Raw genomic sequence first — 24,446 nt, 5'->3', positions numbered from 1 at the left:
GTACAACCATCTCAATTTATATAGGCCATCTCAGTTTATACTGAAGGAATCAGGCAAGGAAAGGTGAAGTCATTTGTCCATGGCCACCAACTGTTTCAGTTAATGTACATTCAATAAATATTTACTCAGCGCCCTCTACTGTACAGCCCACCTAGAGAGTCTGGGGCCACAGCAGTGAACCTAACAGACAAAACTCCTGCCCTCAAATTTATACTATAGTGGATGGAGAAACACAAAAAGGTAAAATCTCAAAACCATCAGATACATGTAAGGAGAAGGGACAGGAAGGACTACAGAAGGGAGCTGTGACATTTAGTAAAGGGCGGCTGAGAAGGCCTCAGGGATCAGAGGACACTGAGAAGAAGGACAGAGCAGGAGACAGCAGGTCCCTTGGGCAGGAACAGCCACTGCACAGGAGTGAGGAAGACTCACCACTGGCCTGCTCTGGAAGCAGCAGAGGCCTAAGTGGCCAGGACAGAGCCAGCAAAGCAGGGAGCAGGAGATGATGCCTGGGTTGGGAGGCCCAGCAAGGGTCTTGCAGGCCTTTGTGAGGATGTGGCTTTTCCTCTGAGAAGAAGCTTCTGAGTAGCAGTGTGACCGAATCTAACTCACTCATGTGGAGTACAGATGGTCACAGGGCCAGGACAAAAACAGAGAGCACTTAGGAAGCTACTGTACCGTTCCTGGGGAGAGGTGACATTGTTTGGGACTAAGGTGTCAGATATGGAGCTTGTGAGAACAAGTCAAATTTGGATGACATAGAGTAAATGTCAGAGCTAGGACTAGACCTCAGGTTTCCTGGTGCCCACATGTTCCTTTTGACACACCATATTGCCGAATAATTTTTAAAGAAATCATTTTCAAGGAATGATTTGATTTTTAGTCATAATTAATGATTACGGTTGCAGCTTTTAGTTACACAAATGAGGGACAGCTCACAATCACTACACCAAAAACCATCCGTAATTAGAACAGACCACATTTACCAGTTTGATGTCCTTCCATTAGAAGGAAGGACATTTTAGAGACCTCAGCTTGTTGCATCAGTCAGTTAGGCAGAGGTCACACACCGCTTGTCCACAGCAGGTCCAGGATTTGAACTCCAACAGCCTTCTCACTCCAGAGTCCATGATATCCCCTTAGAAAGTCGCGTGTGTGTGGTGTGTGTGTGTGTGTGTGTGTGTGTGTGTGTGTGTGTGTGAGTGCAGGCACATGTGTATTTACTAATAGTGAATTGTGGTAATGAACTTCATTTATAAAAATGAGTACGATTTCAAAACAGATCGCCTTATAACAAGGTCCCAAAATGCATTTCATGGAGCATTAGTCTGCCAGAGATATTAATATGCATTCCTCAAAAACAGTTAAAGAAAATAACATACAGATTGTCTCTGTTGGACATTTATAATGAAAATGGGCACGGTGAAGTACATGAGAAGTTGAGCAATAAAAAAATCTGTTCAACTTAACTGAACATATCACAAACCACTATAACCACAGAATCCTTTTTAAAACTACCTACTATATTGAGACGCTAGTGCTCAACACATACAGTTTGGGAAACGTAAAACTAGAGGTCTGTGAGCTTTATCTTTGTAAAACTCCCCAAATGCTCCATGCCCAAGGTTGCAACAGTGAAGGAAGAGACCTAAAGCAGGGGCAGATGGGAAGCAAATACAAAGTAATAATACACCTAAGCTCATCACTGCTTCATGACCCATAATTGATAAAGCCACTCACTCAGTCACACAGGATATTCCCAGACAGGCAGGTTAGAAACCCGTGCTTTGGAACAGTCTCTCACAAAGAGGTACAAAGAATTTATCTGACACTCCATCTCCTCTCTCTCACTGGGAAAGTACCTTCCACGGGTGTATCCTTACAAATCTGGGTTGTCACCTAGCCTCCTCAAGCAGCTGCTGGGGAGGCCAATGCCCACACCCTGTGGCCAGCTGCTTCACAGGAGTCCAGGAGGAGGAGAAGCCAGAACTTCCACAGCTGAGTTGGGTTTGAGAACTGGCATCAGAGAGGCTGCCCTGATAGTGGGTGCCACGGAGACCTGAGCCTGACAATCAACCAAGGGAGGAGTGTCAGTTGTGCTGGTACCTGTGGTGTGACCAGTCAAGACTGAGATAAGAGGAGGCCAAAAGAATCTGAGGGGACACCCACATACTCAGGAAACGTAAAGGGAGTCAGACATACCTAAGAGAGGTGCTACAGACAGCACCTCTTTGTACTCAGAAGTACAAAGGACAGCATGTACCTAGGAGAGGGACAAGGAGACAGTATATGGAGGAGAGGTGTGGAGCACAAGACCTACCAGGAGGAATACAGTGGGACTGAGCGGTGGTCTCCCAAGATCATTTCTAACTAGCCTGTGTTTTGGGGGGTAAAAAAGAGAGGATATGTATAAACTTTCCCCCAAACACAGAACTTACAAAGAAACAAACTGAAGATTTTATCATGAGAAAGGATTTAAAGTGTCATAAGAATGAGGCCACAAAATTCTTTAGCCCAGGGAAAACATGAGGCATGAGACAAGTCACCGAGGTCATTCTGACTTGGCATGACATATTTCTGCTGCCTCACCAACACCATAAAGATAATAAATAAAAGTAAAAGCCTTTCCCACTTATCACAGTTCTTTACTGGAATGTGTGACGTAAGTGGGCAATGACCAATTGGTGACTGTGGAATGCTTGTCCACCCACTTGCTCTAACCCGCTTCTTGTTCTTTTTCATCTATAAATCCAGACCCCAGGTCCGGGTGCCATTTTGGAACACTGAGTCTGAGTAACTAGAATATGTGTTTCCTAGTGGCCACCCCCATTTTGGCCTGAATAAACTCCTTGTGCTCACATTTGGCGTGCCTACCAGAAGCCAAACACTAAGGGCTCCATATTTAACTTCACTTAGGCTTGCAAATATTTCTCTTCTGGTCAGCTACTACTTCTAGCCTGTCCATTGCAGAATGTGTGGAACTGCACACAAGCAAACTAATCAGTGAATAAAAATGATCACTGTTTTTCTTGAAATGTGCTCCAGCAGCTTGGGAGGTTAAGGTAGGAAGATCACAAGTTCAAGGCCAGCCTCAGCAATTTAGCAAGGCCCTAGGTAACTTAGTAAGGCCTGTTTCAAAATAAAAAATAAAAGGGGCTGGGGATGTGAGTCAGTGGTAAGTTGCCTCTGGATTAAATTCCCTGTACCCTGTCCTCTCAAAAAAAGATCGGGCATGCATCATCTGGCCATAATCCTGGAACCTTCACCAGCAGTGAGAAAGCGGCCATCAGTTTACAAACACCCATCACCTGCCTACACAACTTACTCCTAAATCAGTTTCCTACCACGATGGACTTTGGACAAGTGTTCTCTGTCTTAAAGTTGCATTCCTTGACTTGACACTTTGTCTCTAGGCTTAACTGGCCTGTCATGTGGAGGCTGCTAACATCCCCACTCAGCCTCTGTGTTGACAATCACATAAATATTAGTATATTAGTATCTTTAAAAAAAACATACACAGAAGCTACAGAACGTTCTAGGTGTCTACTGCTACAGACTGATGAGAACAGGAGATAGGAAACCCGGCCTCAGGCTCTGCAGGTCCAGTTAGAGCCAGTCCACTGGGATGTGCTCCTGGAAGCAGATAGCAAAGAAAGGGCCAGCAATGGGTTTGAGGGCAGAGACTCAGGACTACAAAATTCTCTAAAATTAGATAAAAAATATGATTTTCAAGAAACGAATAAGTAGAACAACCTGTCGTTTTGCATGAAAATGTAGAATAAGAGATTAGTTGTTTTAAAATTAATGCCATCATTATTCTAATTTTATCAACTGTGTACCTAATAAAATAAATTGACTATGTGCTAATGAATAAGATAGAGACAATTATTCATCTTAGTATCCATTTAGTAAAAATGAAACAAACTAGCTGACACAGTTGTTCAACTGTGGAGGAAGGAATATTTTAAACAGAAAAAGTTTTTCATAGGGAAAAATGATTCATAGAGAAACATGAAGCAAGACTTAAAAACAAAATAAAGGATAATGACATCATTGATATTTAAATTGAGGTATAAAAATACAACCTGCCTCCATGTAAATTAAGGCAAAAGGATCCATATTCAGGACCTATACTCTGTGGTCACCACAGTGTGGGTGTTAACCAGGCCATGGGGCCAGGTGACACATTTTTTCCTTTGCTGCAGGGATGAGCTTGCCAAGCAGATGGCATAGCCACAGACAGTCCAGATTGTCTACCCAGGTGCAGAACGGGGCTCAATTCTTAAAATTCGATTACCCTCATTCACATCACCCCCAGAAACCTGTGCACACATTATCTTGCCATCATTTTCATCCTGTAGGAAAAACCTTCATTGTTTTCTTCTACACTACATTCACATAATAGTTCTGACACCAAATGTGTGGGGTTCCCCCCATACTGTTAATCAGTTTGTGGTTGCTGTGACCAAAATACCTAACAAAGAACAATTCAGAGGAGCAACAGTTTATTTTGGCTCACAGTTTCAGAGGTTCAATTCGTGGTCAGCCGACTATAGCTCTGGGCCCTGGGCTGGAGATGAGGTAAAACATCAAGGTAGAAGGGCTTGGTGGCAGAACACAGCTCCACTCATGATAGCCAGGAAGGACTTCCCCAACCTCTGCAGGGAAGAAGTACCCTTCCAGGGCCTGTCCCCAATAACCTACCTCCTCCTACCATGCCCCACCTGCCTATAGTTACCACCCAGTTAGTCCATTCAAACTAGGATGGACCCATTGGGTTAGAGCTCTCATAATCTAATCACTCCACCTCTGACTATTCCTGCATTAACACAGGAGCTTTTGGGGGATGCTTCATACCCACAACACCATCCGATTCTCCAACTCTCTAGATACCGACCAGGTGTCTTATAATTCAATTCTGACACAACCTAGAGTTAACAGAGGCCCCACAAGTTAAGGGCTCAGTCCTACAAGACTGTCTCCACTTCAGACACCACTCATAACTAGTATGCCCCAGGTTATCCACACCTGTTCAATGAGCCACAAATCAGGGTCCCACACCCCTTCATTATGGGTTTGATAATTTGCTAAGAAGACACAGAACTCAAGGGAATACTTTACCAGTTTATTATAAAGGCTATTATAATGGATACAGAGAAGCAGCCAGTCGAAGAGGTACACAGAGTGACTTTCAGAAGGGCCCCAAGCACAGGAGCTTCTGTCATTGTACGGGTGGGGTACAACACCTTCCTGGCACATCAATGTGTTCACCTACCTGGAAGTTCTCCAAAGTCCACAGTTTAAAGATTTTTATGACTTCATTCCATTGGCATGATTGATTACTAATGCCATCTCCAGCCCTTCTCCCCTCCCTGGGGACAGCTTGGGGAGCTAAGAGTTGTAACCATCTAGTGGCCCATCCACTGCCATCCAGGAGCCCATCAAGAATTGCCTTGTTAGAAGAAAAAATGATCCTATTGCCAGGAAATTCAAAGAAATTTAAGAGCTCTGTGTCAAAAAGTGGGGCCAAACACCAGTAAGAACAAAAGATGTATCCCTATCACTTAGGACATTACAAAGAGCTCTGAACAACTGAAGATGAAGAACAAATATATATTTATTATATCATGATACCACATTATCTTGATATACTTTCATTACAGGCTGAAATCCATAGACTGGGTTATACTGAATGCATTTTAGGTAAGCTGCTCCCTAAGGACATGTGGAAAAGCACAATAATAAGGATAAGCCGCGTCCAAATCCAGTTCTAGGAAGTCACCTGGAGACTAAAATGCCTTTGATGGAATTTAGACATTAATGACCTTTAGTTTCAAAGGGCCTGGGTAGACTTGATCTCATCTTATTGATATTTTCCTTGCAATATCACTTCTATATCCATTTCATTGGGGTCTAGCAAAAAACTAGACATGAGCAATTTTAATCCACGATGTGTCTAGTAGAGAGGCTTATGTGGTTGGTGATTAAATATTTGCTGAAGTGAATTTTAAAATATACATGCCTTTATCCAAAAAGGTCTTATTTCTATAAGGAACAAAAAGAAAATGAAAAGCTAAAGAAACTATATGTAAGAAAATTATAGGACTAGCCTCTATACCCTACTGTTGGTAATTCCAAAGCTTACAAGGGCCTCAGGTTATGACATAACGGGTAAGTCCTCCCCCTCGGACCTCTGATAGCCTCCGGCAGTGTCGCAAAATATTCAGGATCACGTGAAATCTCTTGTCAGGTTTCAAAGTTGTGAATTCCTTTATGTCAGCTTCCACTATAAAATAATGTCCTGAAATAAAGATGTGAGCGCTAACTTTTATGGAGCCAACTTTCAAGATGAGTCTTTAAGGCATTCAATTTTGACTATGAATCACTATTAGTCATTCTTACTGTCATTATCCAGAGTGAGAAAACTGTATTCTTGCTAATTATTCTACTTAACTAAAATTGAATATTTCAGCACCATAGCCCTGTTTATTAGATTACCAGCTGCCTGTTGGTATCTCTTGAACAGCTCACTTATCCAGAGGCAAAATGTGGTGGTGGTGGTTAACAGAATGGAGCCCTATCACTCAACTGGATGATCCTAGATAAGTTAAGTTCTCTCTACCTAGTCTGCAAAATGAGATAGAGATATGTGAGGATCAACCCTCATCACACTCTCTGGCATGGGGTAAGTATTATATAAGCAGGATCAATTATTATCATGATGACTCTAATTCTCAGAACTTTGGGTATAGTTTCAAAATAGACTCTAAAGCAGTGTTTCTCAGCACTACCTATGTTGGGCACTGTCCTGTGCATTGTAGGGTGTTTGAGCAGCACTCCTGGCCCCTATCCACTAGATGCCAGGAGCACCCCTTACCCCAGCTGTTACCACCAAAAATGTCCCAGCATGAAAAATGTTGCCAGCTGGGAAACTGCCCTGGCTGAGAATTAACCATCAAGATTTAGAATTTTCTAGAATCAGCTTTGCTGCTCATGATTAATTAGACTCCCAACAGTCACCATGTAAGTGAACTTGTACATCATTTTACCTTTAGTGTCCTTTGTTTCTTCATTAATAAATCTGTGATAGAGATTTCTGGTCACAGAATTCATAGATGTTTTTGGTTGATGTACAATCTTGTATTTACTAACTACTGCTTTGTTGATTTCTTTAATAACATCATTGATTTGACAATAGGTCAAGCGGGATTTCATGTACCTGTAAACAAAAGAACATAATTTTTAAAAAAATCATCAAATTACTTTCTTTGAAAAATATGACTTTTCACAGTAGCAAAATACCTTTCAAACTTTTTAAAATGCCCTTTTTAAAAATTTTTATATCTACTTTCAAATAGACCAGACACTTCTCAACAGCTGAAAAATTAAATTGAGGTGGTCACATATCAGTGCCTAGCTTCCCTAATTATATCTGGATGCATTAATCAATTTTTATTCTCTACCTACACAATATTTATACTCAACTTAAAATAAGCAAATTCTAATTTAAATGAACCAACTAACCACAAGATATATTTATTCAGGCGTTTAAAAATGTATAAATGCATTCTACTGTCATGTACAACAAATTTGAACAAATTTAAAAATTTTTTTTAAATGTGTGCAAAGGAAAGAAAAATTTAAATGTTGACAAAATATAAAACTTATAGCACCATTTTCTGAAAACTGTGTTCAGTGAGGGGCGGGGCAAAGAAGAATGAGAAGGAAGGAAAGAGGAGGTTTAAAAAGGACACAGAAAAGAAGATGACAGTGGCAAAGAAGAACTGCTAGGGAGGGGACACAGAATGGAGGTTTCTGAATTTCACAAAGGCGGTCTGGGGCCAGGCTTTTTCTACTGGCTACCTCAAAGTCCTTCAAAGCATTGTCTCTTTCACCCTTGTCTGTCCTGTTACCAAGGATTCGGATATAAAATCAGAGATGCTCAACTCTAAGGGGGTCTGGACACGCCAAACCAAAACTCAATCATCTGCTTCATTCTCCCTTCGACAAGCTGTGGGTTCTTCATGTTAAACTCTGTCAGAGTTTCTACTCAAGGTGGCAGTTCCCCAATCACAGTTCTTTAGTATAAAATAATAAAGGAATTTAAAGGAGAATGCTCATATTTCTAAAAGCATTTTCATCATTCCTCTCTTTTCTAAACTTCTGTAGCAGTTTTTTCTAAACACAATTTCCAAACTCTCCATCGTTCTCCACAATGCACTTAGGAATTCCTCCAAGTCCTCCTGATTATCACTTTATTTCCTCTGTATCCATCCCCCATCTTTGCCAACGTTTTTCACTTTAACTCCATCCTCAGGATTAAATTTTTCTTTTTTGGGTGCTGGGGATCGAACCCAGGGCCTGTGCTTACAAGGCAAGCATTCTACCGACTGAGCTATCTCCCCAGCCAGGATTAAATTTTTTTTAATTAACAAATAAAAGTCCAATGTTCTGACTTTTATTCTTTATCAGACCCTTCTAACACTGTCTCATTCATTAAATAATGAATTCATTTAAAACGAGTCCTCTACCATGACTATCCTAATTTCCTTCACCCACACACAGGCATTTTCTAAATACTTCCAGTTCACTGTTCCTCATGGCCATCTGCTCCTCCCGTTAACTCAGGTGATAACCAGCAATAACCACAACCAAAATTGAATAGCATCAAAGTGTCAAACTGTTTGCATGGAAATAAAGTTGTCAATAAAGGAAATGACAGAGTGACAGAACAAAAAAAAGACTACAGAGAAATGCCAACCTCATTACTTGTCTCAAAATTGTAGCAGATATCTTTCAATGACTAACTGGCAACAATTTTTAAGACAGTAGAGTAGATAATGCATGCAAGGATGAGACAAGTTGGATAGTCTTGCCAATTCAAAGAAAAATTCTCTTGAGTTTTAGCATCATGAGGGAAAATGTAATTATTTTGAGATAGCCCAGAGAAAAGTAAGCATTGTGAATCACACGTACAACAGTTCTCTTCTCCAAAGGCCTGTCCTCAAGGAAAACTACCAGAGCTTTATGGGACCTAGAGAGAGGTAAACACAGAACTTCAGCCTCCTCTAGCTAAAAAACCAGTCAACCCTTACTTAGTCAAACCAACTAAAAAGCCTGAGAATTAACCACTAGATGATACAATGCTTCCCATTCACTAAACCTTACCACTAACCAAAAAGGTTCTAATATGTTAATAGTGGATTAAAAATGAGCAAGCTACAAGTCTCAGAATCTATTTAAGAAGGAGTTTCTAGGGAAACCCAAAGACGACAACAAAGACAGACAAAACAGAAACTAGAAGAAATTGAATCCTCTGACATCTATACCTATAGCAAATATTAAACAGCCCAGCTCCTATTCACAGCAACATAAAACCTCTTACAAAAAGCCTATTTACTTCAGTTCTTACTACCAGATACACTTTGTCCATTTGTCCAGCTTGCTTGCTTCCCCTCCCCACCCCGCCCCAGCTTGGTGCTAGAGATTAAACCTAAGTTCTAACATAAAATTATAAGGCATAATAAAAAGATAAAAAGCATGGTCTGAGACAAAGCAAGCACCAGAAGCAGATTCAGAAATGACAGATTTTGGAAATATCAAACTGCTAATTCAAATAACTGTTTAACATTCTATGGGCTTTAATTTAAAAAGGACAAAATACAAGAAGAGATGGGCAAAATAAACGGAGATGGAAACTCCAGAATTAATACAAAATGCTAGGAATTTCAAAACTCTGTAACAGAAATGAAGAAGCTTTTGATGAGCTCATCAGCAGACTGGACTCAACTAAGCAAAGAATTAGTGAACTTAAAGATATGTCAACAGAAACTTCCTAAATCATAATGCAAAGACTGTGGGTGCAAGGGACAGAAAAGAAAACCCAAGAACTGTGAGGCAAATACAAAATGTATGGGATATGGCAGACACAATGGGACCACAAGAGGAGAAGAAAAGATACACAAAGAACTCTCACAACTCAAAAATAAGAAAATAATAAACAATCCAAGTAAAAGTTTTATATCAAAAAATAAGGGAATCCTTAAATAAATTATAGGATAGATGTGTAATGAAATATTATACAACTATTAAAATCCAAGTTTTCGGTGATAATTAATGATGGAAAAATTCAGGATAAAAGACTAAGTGAATTATAGTTTAACTACACCTGCCATGTGTGTAATAAAATAAAATCTAGAAAGAAATATCATGTCTTATCTGAGTGGTAGAATTACAAATGAGTTTTATTTTCTGACAATAAATATTTTATAATAATACACATTATTTGTAATAAAAGGAACAAGAAATGTAACATAATATAAAACTTAGAAGTTACACAAAGCCTGGAATCAGAAGAGTTTCAGAGCATAGATTTCCATAATTATTTCCCCATCACGACCATTTGTAAAAAGCAGAGGAACCCTCCCTCTAGGGGAGGCATCTTGTCTTATTCATTCCTGTATTTTCCTCAGTGACACAGTGCTTAGAACACAGCACAGACTCAACAAGCATGTGATACAAGAGACAAATGGGAACCACAGTCGTACTCTAATTCTCAAATCTACACCTCACACTCAATTTCCTTAAAACTACTACAAAACTGAGGTTATTTCAAAATGTACTTGGGTAAAACTGTATCACAGAATGGTCTTACAGAGGACATAAGCAACAGATTGATCCATCTCTAGATTTCTATGAAAAGAGGTTTTTACAACTAAACAAACTGATTTTGAGCATTTTCAATAAAATATCTCCTGTCTTTTCATAACACAATGCAAAAAAAATTTTAGATAAGATTAGGATTTGAACTCTGCGTATTACAATTAATATAATCAAGCCTTATGATTAAACAATCATGTATGTTGATTACCCAAGAGTTAAACATTAAAATCCATCTTAAATACTTACGCAGGAATACCATTGAACTCATCAATAGTTATAAACAGCATTTCTTTAACACTTCTTTGTTCTTTGGGGGGCTTCTTTGTGGGTACAGATTCCTCAACTTTGACTGGTTCTTCAGGATCCAGATCTGACCCTTTAACCCTAGGAAACAGAAATGTACATATGAACAGGTAATGGTCAGAACTGAGTAGCATCCTGGAAAAATTTCCCAACTGAAAATACAATATTAAACACATGACTCATCCTGTTTTAATAATTTTAGAGTCAACATTTTCCCTATCCTTTCACTAGTAAGATCTAAATAGCGAAGGACATGTTAAAAAATGAAGTCTCCAAATCTTAAAAAATGCAGCTGTATTTACTCACATACCTGAAACGGAGGCTATGTAGGATATTTGCTAGACATCTCTTCCCAACTGCCATGGTTCTGATTTGCCAACTTTACTTATCTTAGACCTCCCCTTATTCTAATTTATCCTGTCACTTGTGTTAGTTGTTGCCTATTATGGACTTTTTTAGTTGCCAGCAATGAGCATGGGTCACTCACTATATTCAGTCTGCCTAATTTTATCCAATAAAAAGCCTGATGTAGCTCAAGAAATAGGCTGTAGCTTCTAGGTTGTTTAACTGCCCGGAAAAGAACAAAACTGTGGCTATAGTGGCTTGACCAATACAAGAAAGAAAACACCAGGACACAGATCCAACACAGAAGCAAGCATAGGGAATCCCCAAGATGACATCTGAGCACCAGACAGAGAGCAACCAGGCCTGAATGGTTGTCATGGGCTATTCAGACAAAGATGCCCAATGTGAAGATGTCATCATCCTAATGTGAACGCTAATGTGAGACTCTACTGAGAAACGGCCTGATTCCTTCCTATACTTGCTTATCTTCACCATATGCTAAGTAAGCACCAGATCTCCTGCACACCCTGCTTTCAACCTACAGAAAGGTTCTGCGTGACCTACCCCTGAGAACTTCAGCTCTCAGTGAGCTCCTATTCCCCTGTTCTATACCTACCAGATGTCTAATGTCTGGTCCACACTTCAACCTTGAAGATATCCTGTTAGGACTCTGTTCCCTAGTATTCAGTCACGACCTTGTCCACCAGTCCTCTCTCCTTACAGGGAAATTCCCAGGCACGCTGACCATGACCAGGGACACTGAAGAGCTTCCACTCCTGAAGACCTTCAACCAACACCAATACTACACTCCTTCCCTACATGGCAAGATTCACTGTTTGCCTTTCAGTGTTTCAAGTTTAAACAATATACCATTTATGGAAACACAACACAAAGGCAGGATCATCAAGGACAGGACAGTGAGTGCCTGTGACAGAGGGAAGGTCTGCATCAGGAATGTTTTAAGCTACTGGTAATGATCTGTTTCTGAAGTTGGTTGGTAGACACGTGGATGTTTGCATCATTATTCTTCAATTTGTAAAAGTAATACTTTAATCATTTTCTGTACATATGACACATTTCAAAAGTTTTTTGTTCTGTTTTTGTTTTTGTTTTTAATTGAGCCATGGAATGCTTTTAGAAGTAAAATTTTGGTGGTATAAAACTGGAGATGAGAAAGAAGAAATAGTGGAAGACAAAACACAGGACCTCACAAATCATAAAGACAAAAGATGATGGAAGATCTTATATAGTCAGGCAGTAAGAACGAGGAACAGGAGAGACAGACAAAATCCCAGAGAGGCAGAATGGACTGTGATGGTTAGGAGACAGTGAGGCAGAGTAAGGATGCCAAGTCCTTGCTAGGTGACAGGAGGACAGGAGCAGCAGGCTGGGTGATGAGTAACAAGAGAACCGGTGAGTACAACCCTAGACTTGCAAAGTTTGAAGAGAAAATACTTCCTTCATCAGATTCCCAGTAGGCCACAAAATCACTAGAACTAAGATGTGCCAAGGCTGGAGCTGAACATTTGTGAGCATTAACAATGGGGTTAGGTAAGCAAGAGTAAATAGCTTCAGTAATTTATGGAAGGGCAAAGGGAAAGCAAGCAGCCAGGAGAGAGATGTGGGATTACAGCTAAGGAAGGCAGTCACAGTGCAGAAGCAGCACCTCTAAAGAGGTAGACAATGCAGGACCTGCAAAGCAGAACCAGGGCTAGAGGGACTTCTGACCTCTATGACCTGCAAGCAATCAGTTTCACGGAATGGTGGTAATGATAGCCAAGAGCTAGGCACTAGGACCTCTGGGAGAAAGGACAGACAGAACAAGATAGAAGTTAGAGAAGGGAAAAGAGCAAAGATGAGTATTTCTTTGGCTATTTTTTTTAGAAGTTTATCGAGTTTATTCTTATACTAAAGCAGAGGTTCTCAAGAATCCAGGGAGAATTTGCCTGCAGAGGACACTTGGCAACATCTGAAGACCTTCACTGTCACAGAATGTGGAGGAGGGCTGCACACCTAGCGTCTGGAGGGTAGAGATCGGGGATGCCACTGAACGCCCTGATCTCACAATAAGGAACTATCTGCCTAGAACAGCAATGGGGCTGAGGCTGAGAACTTGCTCTAAGAGAAAGAACGAGTGAAGAGAGCCTCCGGGGCCTTCCCTCGAGCCTGCCTCACTGTCTCTCAGCCATCACTGTCCACTCTGCCTCTCTGGGGTTGTCTGTCCCTCCTTCCCTTGTTCTCATTGCCTGACTGAGTAGATCTTCCATCAGCTTTTGTCTTTAAGATTTGTGAGGTCCTGTGTTTTGTCTTCCACTATTTCTCCTTTCCCATCTCTCCAGTTCTTGGGCCATCAAAATTTTACTTCTAAAAGCCACTTCAAGTAGGGAAAAACATTCCATGGCCTCGAGATGCAGGGTAAGAAAACTAGTGAAATAGAACAGTCGTTTCTACTGCACATGACAAAAAAACTGGATGACAACCAAAGAAACAGCAAGTACATGATAGAGAAATGGCTCTGAGGTATTTGTTTTCATGGTATTTGTTAAATCCAGACAGCAAGAATAATTATAAATATACTTACGAGTTCTGGGGTACGGTTACTTGAGGCAAATGGGAAGGAATATTTTCTTTGAAATGTACGACATCTTTATGATCTTCTTCAAGAGATTCATAGAGTTCCTAAAATTTTAAAATGCTCATGAATTTCCTCCCTGTGTGTGCTGTAAGACATTATAAAGACAGGAAAAACCACAAACCATAATCACAGTGATTGCGAGGTTTGAGGATGCAGAATGAGGCAAAAAAAAAATCACTGTGTATAGCAATATTAAAAAAAAAAAAAAACTTTAGGTGCTGAGGTTATAGCTCAGTGATGAACCACTGAGCTTGTACAGGTATGAGACCCTGGATTTCATGCCCAACACCAGGGGAAAAAATAAAAAACAAGAGTTTTGGCTTCTACAGCATTTTGGACAGTGATATTATATTTTTCTCTGCTGGACTCTATCAAAGAATAATCACTATGACTACATTACAAGGCAAGATAGAGGTTTAAGTCTTTCCAACACTTTAACCTTGGCAAACAACTAAGAAATAGATGAAAGATTGATCTTTTTTTTCATTCTGGTAAACTGCTTTTGCTGACCTAGTACACATTCCCCAGTGTTACCTATATGACAGCACCAGAGTGACAATGCCCAGATGACAAGCAAGAAGTGCTGCTTGGAATAATTTCCATGCAGTCATGCACACATTCCAGCTTAGCAAAAATCTCTACTAGATCATAACTAGTTTAAAAAAAATCTTTATTTAACTGCCGCTAGAATTTGAGGCAATGAAATTATGCAAACTTTAATGAGGATACTCTGTACCTTTTGGATTCCTATTAACTGGCTCCCAATCACAATGTAAACAGAAATTCCAAATACCCTTCAGTTCTCAGTTGAACATTCTATAGGCAGACCCCAACCCTGGGTGTTCTTGGATAGGATAGAGTTGAAATATCAGTACTGCTTTCAGTTTTGAACTTATGATAGCTTTTCTTTTGAAGAGCTAAATGATGCTCACAAACACTTATTTCATTTTGACTAATATATATATATATATATATATATATATGTATGTACAGTGTGTGTGTGTGTGTATACATATAAATGTAGATATGATTATAACCATTCATATAACTGAAAAATCTTTACAGACCTAAGGATTACATGGTTGACAGGGACCAGAGGCCAGGTTGTTCAGCCCCATCAAACTCTTCAGTGGTCCTAACAACAGCAAGACATAATTACAGTACAGACTGATTATTTTTTCATTAGGAAATATATAGCACTTTTACTAGCTGAAGTTAATTAGAAGTCTTATTTAGAACAAAATGTGCACATACGTGAAGCTCAAGTTTTTCTTTACTGAAGAATCCTTTTATTACATTTTACAAAAATGTAGAAATGCAGAAATAAAAGAGAGACAAGAAATAATCCAGTATTATTTTTCAAATAAGGATACTGAGACCTCAAAAGGTAAAGTGGCTTTCTCAGGGTGGCAGAGGGTGCCAAATGCAGCCACTATGAGAACCCACATCTCCTCACCTGAGGAAGGTGTTCTTCACACATCACTCTCGCAGGGGACCATTTGTTTACATTAAACTTATCAAGAATTATTCCTTTTTAGTAAAGTTCAATTCCACTAACATGAAGAAATAGCTGTGCTCAGAATTCTTTATACTAGGATCATAAAACACAAACTGTACTCTATACCGTTAGTAATTTAGAAAGCTAAGAACATTATAAACTTAAAAAATGCTTACAGATTAGCTGGTAAATACAGAGTTTGTATTTGTTGCCATTTTACTCTGTTTCTTCATTAGGAAAACATTACCTTGAGTGAAGTGTTGATTTGCTCCTGATACTGAATTTCCAATTCAAATTTATTTAGAAGTTCATTTACGACAATGATCTCATCTCCTATTTTATTTAATATTGACTTCAAGGTAGGTTCCTGGCCTGTTATAAACAAAGGTAAAGTAGAAAATAAAGTATATATTTAAAAAATAGCATACAATAACCATGCAAACTCTTGGGGCAGATAACTATGCCTTAGAGGGCATTGGAGGTGGAAAAAGAACTGTTGCTTCAGTCCTGGGACCTGTTTCCTAGATACTGTATAGATCATTTCTAAGTAACATGGAAGAGAAGGAGGGGACAGCAAAGCATCCCCTGAGGCTTTTGTTCCTAGCAAATTCCTTCATTATAATAAAACACCTACAAATACTAGATAAAATATACACCCTTCTACCTGCCTCACTGAGCCTTATTGAGAATAAGGTAAATTCCCAAAGGTTCCAATATGAAGAGGGACCCACAGACCCTCTGCATAGCAGGGGTGAGCTGATGTTACAGCAGCTCTGAGCTAGGGACTGTGGAGGGATGCTGGAGGAGACTGTCAGCATCAGCAACTGGATGCATTTCACTTTAACAGGGTACACGATCCAAGGCTTTGTGGCTTCAAAATATAGGTTGTCAGAAATGAGTATCTCAAATGAGGTCAAGACCCCTCTTCAAAGAATATATCTTCAGTGAAAGTTCAACTCCAAAATTCTAATCACAGGCTCACATTTTGAACTGGTCCTCTGGTATGTGTGTGGAGAGGTGGGGTGAGGTTGATAGGAGTTCTCTATGGGAATTTGTAATATAGGTCTGGGATTCATATTTACACTGTCCAAACAATTCAAAAGTCCTAAAAGAGACAGTAACAGAAAAAGTCATGGGCTAGGGATAACTCCGGGGTGCACGGAAGAAATAAACACAAGAAATGCATAAAGCAGTAAGTTCTCATATTCCCAGTCCCATCTCCTAATGCCTCTCTCTAACTTCATAAATTTGAGAATGGGAAAACCAGAATCCCTTCCTCCTTAGAAATAGAAGTAATTTAAAAAAAAAAAATTAAGGGCGAAACAAAAGCACAAAAGAAAATCTATAGTCATAATTAAACCTCTCTATCTACATTTCCAGCAACCAAGCAATGAAAAACATATAAATAAAAGCATACTTTGGCCATACCTATAGATTATGGAGGCAGTAGAGTGAAAAGGCTAGATGCTCCAAACGAGCAGACACAGTACCTACTGCCTATGGTCACTGCAAATACATGAAATTATATATAAGACAGACCTAGTACTGTGTCTGGAACCTAGTACAACACTCAGTGAATGCTAACTACCATTCATCATCATATTGAGGAGCAATATATTGTTCCATCTAATTGAGCAATGCTAATTGGCTTTAATACTCAGCTCTTAACAAACTAAAACAGTAAGAGTTCTGCAGTATTGAGAGTCCGCCATTCTTGCAATCTGTTTCTAGACTCCCTTTCCTATGCTCAGAAGCCCTTGGTTTCTGTGTTACACAGTGCTAAAAGAAACATAGGGAGAACACTGTGCAACCTCAAAGCCAGGAAATGATACCCCTTTGTTCCAGCAGTTTTTTAAAAAAAAGATGTCATTTTTCTACTTCTCAGTAATTTATCATTGTCAATTGGTAAGTGTCTTTTTAAAGATTCTCTCTTTAGTTCCACAGGTCTGTTTATTCATAACATTATGAAGTGTACACTGATTTCTCTAAATTTATAACACAGAGCAATGTGTGGCATAAAGATCTTCATATATAATGATAGCTACAACATATAACCTACGCACATAGTAATATACAATCTAAAAGTGTCAGTACACAATATGACGTTCGCAAAAATGACAAAAATCACTTTTGAGTGCATTTCTTGGATGTATGCCCATCATTTAATAAGGTTACCTTTGTACACATACATATATATATTACAAGTATAGATATAATTAATCTATGAGTATTACATCTCAAATTTACCAGAACTCTTTCAATTTCATTTGTCTTATTAAAGCACCAGCATTTGACATTACTGACATACTGGGCATTATTAGTTCATTTTAAATATCTTTTAATTTTGTTCTTTTACTTAGAATTTTCTATACTCTCCTTTTTATAAAATTTGCCTGTCCCAAACTATGGAAATTTTGATGATTAGCTAATGAATTTTAGACACTTTACCATAACCAACTTAATTAATAAATCCATTATGCTAAAATGTTTTCTAGTACCCATTTAAAATTCTTTTCTGCTCTTCTCTATAATATTTTTAAATAAATTTTCATCTTTTTTAAGTTTAAAAAGAGTTCTGATGTATCCATTGAGAACAATTTCAGAGAGCTGAATAACTCATTGGATACAATATCTCTTCCCTGTGCACTGGTATCTCAAATAACTTTCAGTCATCTAAATTTTAGGGTCTGTTTTACTGATTGTAGCTATAATCAATTGAGCAAATTCACTCTTTTTGATAGTAGTCAGCTAGTAGGTTTTAGTAGCCAGAATGGCAGACAAACAACCTGGTTTTAATAAATAGTCTATGAAAACAAAGTATTCTCCCTATCTACACAATGACAATTGCCCAGGGCATAGTAATCTTACAAGCCTGACAGCTTCAGCCAGGCCTCTGCTTTGATGGAGTCTGCTGAATCTAGTTTTACAGATCTCAAAATTATATCTGTTAATCTAAAAGTAATCATGCCTACAGAAAAAGAATCAAAACAAGACTACTTATCAAAAATTCGCCCCCAATCTGGCATAGAAGTAGAAAGAATACTACACTGGAAATCAAGATTCAAACTGTCATTCCAACTGAGTACTCATGAGCTGAGGACTGGGCAGGCCACTGAACTTCTGAGAGTCTCTGTTTCCTCAGGTGTGGAGGGGTTGACACACTGAGTACACAGTGCCCCTGGCCTTACTAGAGTATGTGAACCATAAACTAAGAGGAGGAGGGGCCTTTATTAGAAGTTCTCAATAACGACTGAGAATATAAAGTTCTTGGGAGGGTAGGTATAAGTCAAAAGGGCATATTCAACATGATAATTTCATATTTGAAAATAGCTCTAAAGTATCAATTCATAATACAAACTACAGCAAAAGTTCATCACAGTCTTCCCAGTAGATGGAATTCCATCTATCAATAAATCTTTAACTCTTCTAAACAGGGCTGGGGAGCACAACTTTTTCTTTCTTTTCCTTTTCTTTTTAACATTTTACATTTGACAAAAATCATCTGTTTCTTTGAACTTTCATTGTATCCTCCTTTCTCAGTATATGAAGATATTTTCAAAGATGGTTATAACCTCCAATTTATGGATGTTTAAGAACATAATTTCATTTTCATTAGCTGTTTTTCTGATATATAGGAATAAGCTTTCTACAAAGCAGGCAGGGAGAAGGCTCATGGACCAATTTCATTTCTGAATCTTTTCCACTTCAGTTCCACCCCCTCCATCCCTTATCTTTTAGTATATCCACTAAACTCAAGAACCATAGATGCCACATACATTTCAAATCTTACACACACACACACACACACACACACACATACACATCAAAAAATATAAGTAAATGAAGTTAATGAATATTAAGCTCATCAGCCCAAGTATCCCCTGCAATATTCAACAAAGTGATGCAGTAGTGTTTTAAAAACCACTATTCAAAATTTAATTACCTAAGATATATTCACTTAACCAGACATAAGATATCAATTGGAACAATAATCACAATGCATTTTGTATATACTAAGTAAGTCAATCTTTTACTTACCAAGGTTTCTTAATGACAGAGTTTTTTTAATATTGCCAATCTTTTCATTGACATGAGAGCATAACTGTTCCAGCTCTGAGAAAGCCATCCTCTAAGACTCTGAATAAAAAATACATAAACACATTTGTTAAAAAAAGAAAAGCCAGACAATTTTGTTCACTTTCAGAATCTAAGAATGGTAAACATGAATAATCACTGTTCCTTGAAAGTATAAAATTCAAAAGCAATTTCTTTCAATTCTACAAAATTCAGTTTCTAACCAAAGCACAGTACTGACATTTCTTAGAGCCAGCCTTCGGCAGTCAACGAATTCCAAAGCAGGGTACAGGGAATAACCGGGGTCATTTCCTTAAGAATTCAGTAAGAGCCGGGCAAAGTGGCGCATGCCTGTAATCCTAGCGGCTCGGTAGGCTAGGGCAGGATTGTGAGTTCAAAGCCAGCTTCAGCAATTTAGCGAGGACCTAAGCAACTCAACAAGACCCTGTCTCTAAATTAAAAAAAAAAAAAAAAAAAATTCAATAAGATGAAAGCATTATTTCCACATAAGACAACACTGGTACTTTCTTGCAAAATGCATATGCATTTTAAAGAACCAATGTGATTTCAAAACGGGCCCTGAGAAGCACTGGGGTGGGGCGTGGGGGCTTTCGCAGTTTGAGGTTGGCAACGAGGCGGAGAGAGGGTTAAGAACTCAGGTCCTAGTCATTCCCGGGGTAAGTGAGAAGGGGTCGCTCCAAAGCAACCACTCCAACTAAGCCGAGCCCAGGAATAGCCAACTGGATGCTCCGCCCCGCCCGGCGCCGCCCGCGCCCCCACCTGCCTAGCGGTGCTTCCGAGGTCAGAGACCCCAACACCAGACTCCAACCTCGCGCGGTTAGTGGAGCAAAGAGCCCACTGACCGTTGCGTAGCGAGCTGTAGACACTCCAGTCTCGGTGGGAAACCCGGGTTCGCTGGAATCAGGTACAGGAAGGAAATTCAAACAGCCCGCCGGGGCCAGCACCGCGCAGGCGCACATGCGCGCTCTCAGAGAGAGGGTTCGGCGGCTGCGCGCGTTTTGGAGTCTTCGGAGGCCGCGGGTGGGCGGGGCCGCGGGTGGGCGGGGCAGGGGCGGGGCCTAGGCGGCTCGGATGTGGATCCGCGGCGCCACTAACGACTCAGAATATCCAGCCAGCCAGGATACAGCGCTCGGGAGAAAATGGCAAGCTGAAACCGTGGTTCTCGAAATCTGCTGAGCAGAGGGGATTCACCAGGGAGAACTTTCACAAATGTCAGTGCTTAGGGAACGAATCAGTGAAATCAGACACTTGGGAGGTGAGGCCCAGACCTTAGTATGTTTTAAAATACCCCCACATTATTCCAAAAACTGCCAAGATTGCGAGCCAAAAGGCAGAGATTTTTTTGTGGTACTTACGACTTCTGTAAGAAGAAGCACAAATTTTAAAAAAGAAAAGTTCAGTTTTCCCATCTGAAAAAAATGGGAAAGTGTCCCAGGACTGAAGTGGTAGCTTCAGTGATCACATACGCAGGTTCTTTCATCCTTTGTCTCCGCCATCCGCCATCAGTAGCACTATGCCTTCTGGCCTTCCATTGCCTGAGGTCCAAGAGGGTCTTTCCAGTCCCTGCCATCAAGTCTTTGTCCCAGGCAGCAGAAGGAGAAAGAGGTAAGGGTGATAGTCTCACATACCAGCAGAGCCAGCACCTTTAAAGACTTTTCCTGCAAGCTGCACCCAATGACTTCTATCTGCTTTTCACTAGTCACTCACATCTATGAGGAAAACTGGAAGAAAAATTCTTTTTTTTTATTTTTTAAAAATTATTTTTTAATTTTTTACAGACTTCATTTTGATTCGTTGTACACAAATGGGGTACATCATTGCGTTTCTCTGGTCGTACATGATGTAGATTCAGACCATTCGTGTACATGTACACAGGGTAATGATGTCTGTCTCATTCCACCATTTTTCTTTTTTTAAATTTATTTTTATTGTAAACAAATGGGATACATGTTGTTTCTGTTTGTACGTGGAGTAAAAGCATACCATTTGTGTAATCATACATTTACATAGGGTAATGGTGTTTGAGTCATTGTTATTTTTTCCTTCCCCCCACCCTTCCCACCCCTCTTTTCCCTCTGTACAGTCCCTCCTTCCTCCATTCTTGCCCCCCTCCCACCCCCCATTATGTGTCATCATCCGCTTATCAGTGAGATCATTCATCCTTTGGTTTTTGAGATTGGCTTATCTCATATAGCATATTCTCCAATTTCATCTATTTACCTGCAAATGCCATAATTTTACTATTCTTTATAGCTGAGTAATATTCCATGGTATGTATGTGTGTGTATATATATATATATATATATATATATATACATATATATATATACCACAGTTTCTTTATCCATTCATCAATTGAAGGACATCTAGGTTGGTTCCACAATCTGGCTATTGTCATTCCACCATTTTTCATACCCTGTCCCTTTCATTTCCATCTACATAATCTAGAGTTCCTCCATTCTTCTCTCACTCCCCATCCCCACCCCCACTCCAATTATATATCATTCTCCACTTATCAGGGAAAACATTCAGCCTTTGGTTTTTGGGGATTGGCTTATTTCACATAGCATGATATTCTCCAATTCCATCCATTTGTTTGCAAATGCCATATTATTCTTCTTTATGACTGAATAATATTCCATTGTGTATATATACCACAGTTTCTTTATCCATTCATCTGTTGAAAGGCATTTAGGTTGATTCTACAATCTAGCTATTGTGAATTGAGCTGCTATAAACATTGATGTTGCTAAGTTACTGTAGTATGTTGATTTGAAGTCCTTTGGGTATAAACCGAGGAGTAGGATAACTGGGTCAAAAGGTGGGTCCATTCCAAATTTTCTGAGGATTCTCCACACTGCTTTCCAAAGTGGCACTAATTTGCAACACCACCAGCAATGTAAAAGTGTGCCTTTTTCCCCACATCCATGCCAACATCTATTATTGTTTGTGTTCTTGATAATAGCCATTCTAATTGGAGTAAGATGAAATCCTAGAGTTGTTTTAATTTGCATTTCTCTAATTACTAGAGATGTTGAACACTTTTTCATATATTTTTTAATTGCCCGCATGTCTTCTGTAAAGTGTCTGTCCAGTTCCTTGGCCCATTTATTGATTGGGTTCTTTGTATTTTTGGTGTAAAGTTTTGTAAGTTCTTTATAAATTTTGGAGATAAGTGCTCTATCTGAAGTATACATGGAAAAGATTTTCTCCCACTCTATGGGCTCTCTTTTCACATTATTGATTGTATCCTTTGCTGAGAAAAAGATTTTTAGTTTGAGTCCATTCCATTTATTGATTCTTGCTTAGATTTCTTGTGCTTTGAGGGTCTTGTTGAGGAAGTCTGATCCTAAGCCAACATGATGAAGATTAAGGCCTACTTTGTCTTCTATTAGGTTCAGGGTCTTTGGTCTAATTCCTAAGTCCTTGATCCATTTTGAGTTGAGTTTTGTGCAGGCTGAGAACGGGCTATCTTTTCTCCATTGTATGTTTTTAGCTCCTGTGTCTAAAATGAGATGACTGCATTTATGTGGGTTTGTCTCTGTGTCTTCTATTCTGTATCATTTTGGTGCCAATACCATGCCATTTTTGTTAGTATTGCTCTGTAATACAGTTTAAGGTCTGGTATTGTGATATCTCCTGCTTCACTTTTTTTTGCTGAGGATTGCTTTGGCTATTCGAGGTCTCTTGTTCTTCCAGATGAAGTTCATGATTGCTTTCTCTATTTCTATGAGGAATGTCATTGGGATTTTAATTGGAATTGCATTGAATCTGTATAGTGCCTTTGGTAGAATGACCATTTTGACAATGTTAATTCTGCCTATCCAAGAACATGGGAGATCTTTCCATCTTCTAAGATTTTCTTCAATTTCTTTCTTTAGTTTTCTGTAGTTTTCATTGTAGAGGTCTTTCACCTCTTTTATTAGATTGTTTCCCAAGTATTTTATTTTATTTTTTGAGGCTATTGTGAATGGAGTGGTTTTCCTAATTTCTCTTTCAGAGGATTCATCACTTATGAATAGAAATGCATTAGATTTACATGTATTGATTTTATATCCTGCTACTTTGCTAAATTCACTTATTAGTTCTAAATTTCTAATGGAGTTTTTTGGATCCTCTAAATATAGAATCATGTCATCAGCAAATAGTGACAGCTTTAGTTCTTCTTTTCCTATTTGTATCCCTTTAATTTCTTTGGTCTGTCTAATTGCTCTGGCTAGTGTTTCAAGGACGATGTTGAATAGAAGTGGTGAAAGAGGGCATCCCTGTCTTGTTCCAGTTTTTAGAGGGAATGCTTTCAATTTTTCTCCATTAAGAATGATGTTGGAACATGTATCCCATTTGTTTACAATAAAAAAAATTTAAAAAAAGAATGATGTTGACTGTGGGCTTAGCATAGATAGCCTTTACAATGTTGAGGTATGTTCCTACTATTCCTATTTTTTCTAGTGTTTTAAGCATGAAGGGGTGCTGTATTTTATCAAATGCTTTCTCAGCATCTATTGAAATAATCATATGGTTCTTAACTTTAAGTCTATTGATGTGATGAATTACATTTATATTGAACCAACCTTGCATCCCAGGGATAAACCCCACTTGATCATGGTGCACTATCTTTTTAATATATTTTTGTATGCAATTTGCCAGTATTTTGTTAATGATTTTGGCATCTGTGTTCATCAGTGATATTGGTCTAAAGTTTTCTTTCCTTGATGAGTCTTTGTCTGGTTTGGGTATCAGAGCGATACTAGCCTCATAGGATGCATTTGGAAGGGTTCCCTCCTTTTCTATTTCCTGGAATACTTTGAGGACTATTGGTACTAGTTCTTCTTTAAAGGTCTTGTAGAATTCGGCTGAGAATCCATCTGGTCCTGGACTTTTCTTGGTCAGTAAACTTTTGAAGTCTTC

At 39.1% G+C, this 24,446-nt stretch overlaps 1 protein-coding gene across 3 annotated transcripts; it reads right to left on the bottom strand.

Moving 5' to 3' along the window:
* Window positions 1-5,258: 5,258 nt before the first annotated feature.
* On the bottom strand, window positions 5,259-20,460 carry Ska1 (spindle and kinetochore associated complex subunit 1). Of its 3 annotated transcripts, none has more exons than XM_047526735.1 (7): window positions 20,381-20,460; window positions 19,482-19,580; window positions 15,691-15,815; window positions 13,892-13,989; window positions 10,909-11,046; window positions 7,050-7,219; window positions 5,259-6,301 (listed from the first exon to the last, which is right to left on the bottom strand). In XM_047526735.1, the coding sequence occupies exons 2-7, from the start codon at window positions 19,567-19,569 to the stop codon at window positions 6,153-6,155; spliced, it is 768 nt and encodes a 255-aa protein (XP_047382691.1). In that variant the 5' UTR covers window positions 19,570-19,580; window positions 20,381-20,460; the 3' UTR covers window positions 5,259-6,152. The 3 variants fall into 3 exon arrangements, with proteins under 3 accessions (XP_047382691.1, XP_047382690.1, XP_047382692.1); XM_047526734.1 differs by having other exon boundaries at window positions 20,298-20,433; XM_047526736.1 differs by having other exon boundaries at window positions 5,259-6,286; window positions 20,298-20,433.
* Between the last annotated feature and the right edge of the window lie 3,986 nt (window positions 20,461-24,446).

This window comes from Sciurus carolinensis, chromosome 15 (assembly GCF_902686445.1).
Source record: "Sciurus carolinensis chromosome 15, mSciCar1.2, whole genome shotgun sequence".
In the NCBI taxonomy this organism is placed as follows: Eukaryota; Metazoa; Chordata; class Mammalia; order Rodentia; family Sciuridae; genus Sciurus; species Sciurus carolinensis.
Note: the sequence above shows the minus strand (reverse complement) of the source record. Positions and strands in the feature narration are given on the sequence as shown.

Coding starts and splice junctions, on each gene's coding strand:
- Ska1 (XM_047526735.1), bottom strand. CDS start 19,569: ATGGCTTTCTCAGAGCTGGAACAGTTATGCTCTCATGTCAATGAAAAG. Junction 7,220..10,908: donor GAGTTCAATGGTATTCCTGC/GTAAGTATTTAA, acceptor TTTTGTTTACAG/GTACATGAAATCCCGCTTGA. Junction 6,302..7,049: donor AGAAACAAAGGACACTAAAG/GTAAAATGATGT, acceptor TCTTTATTTCAG/GACATTATTTTATAGTGGAA.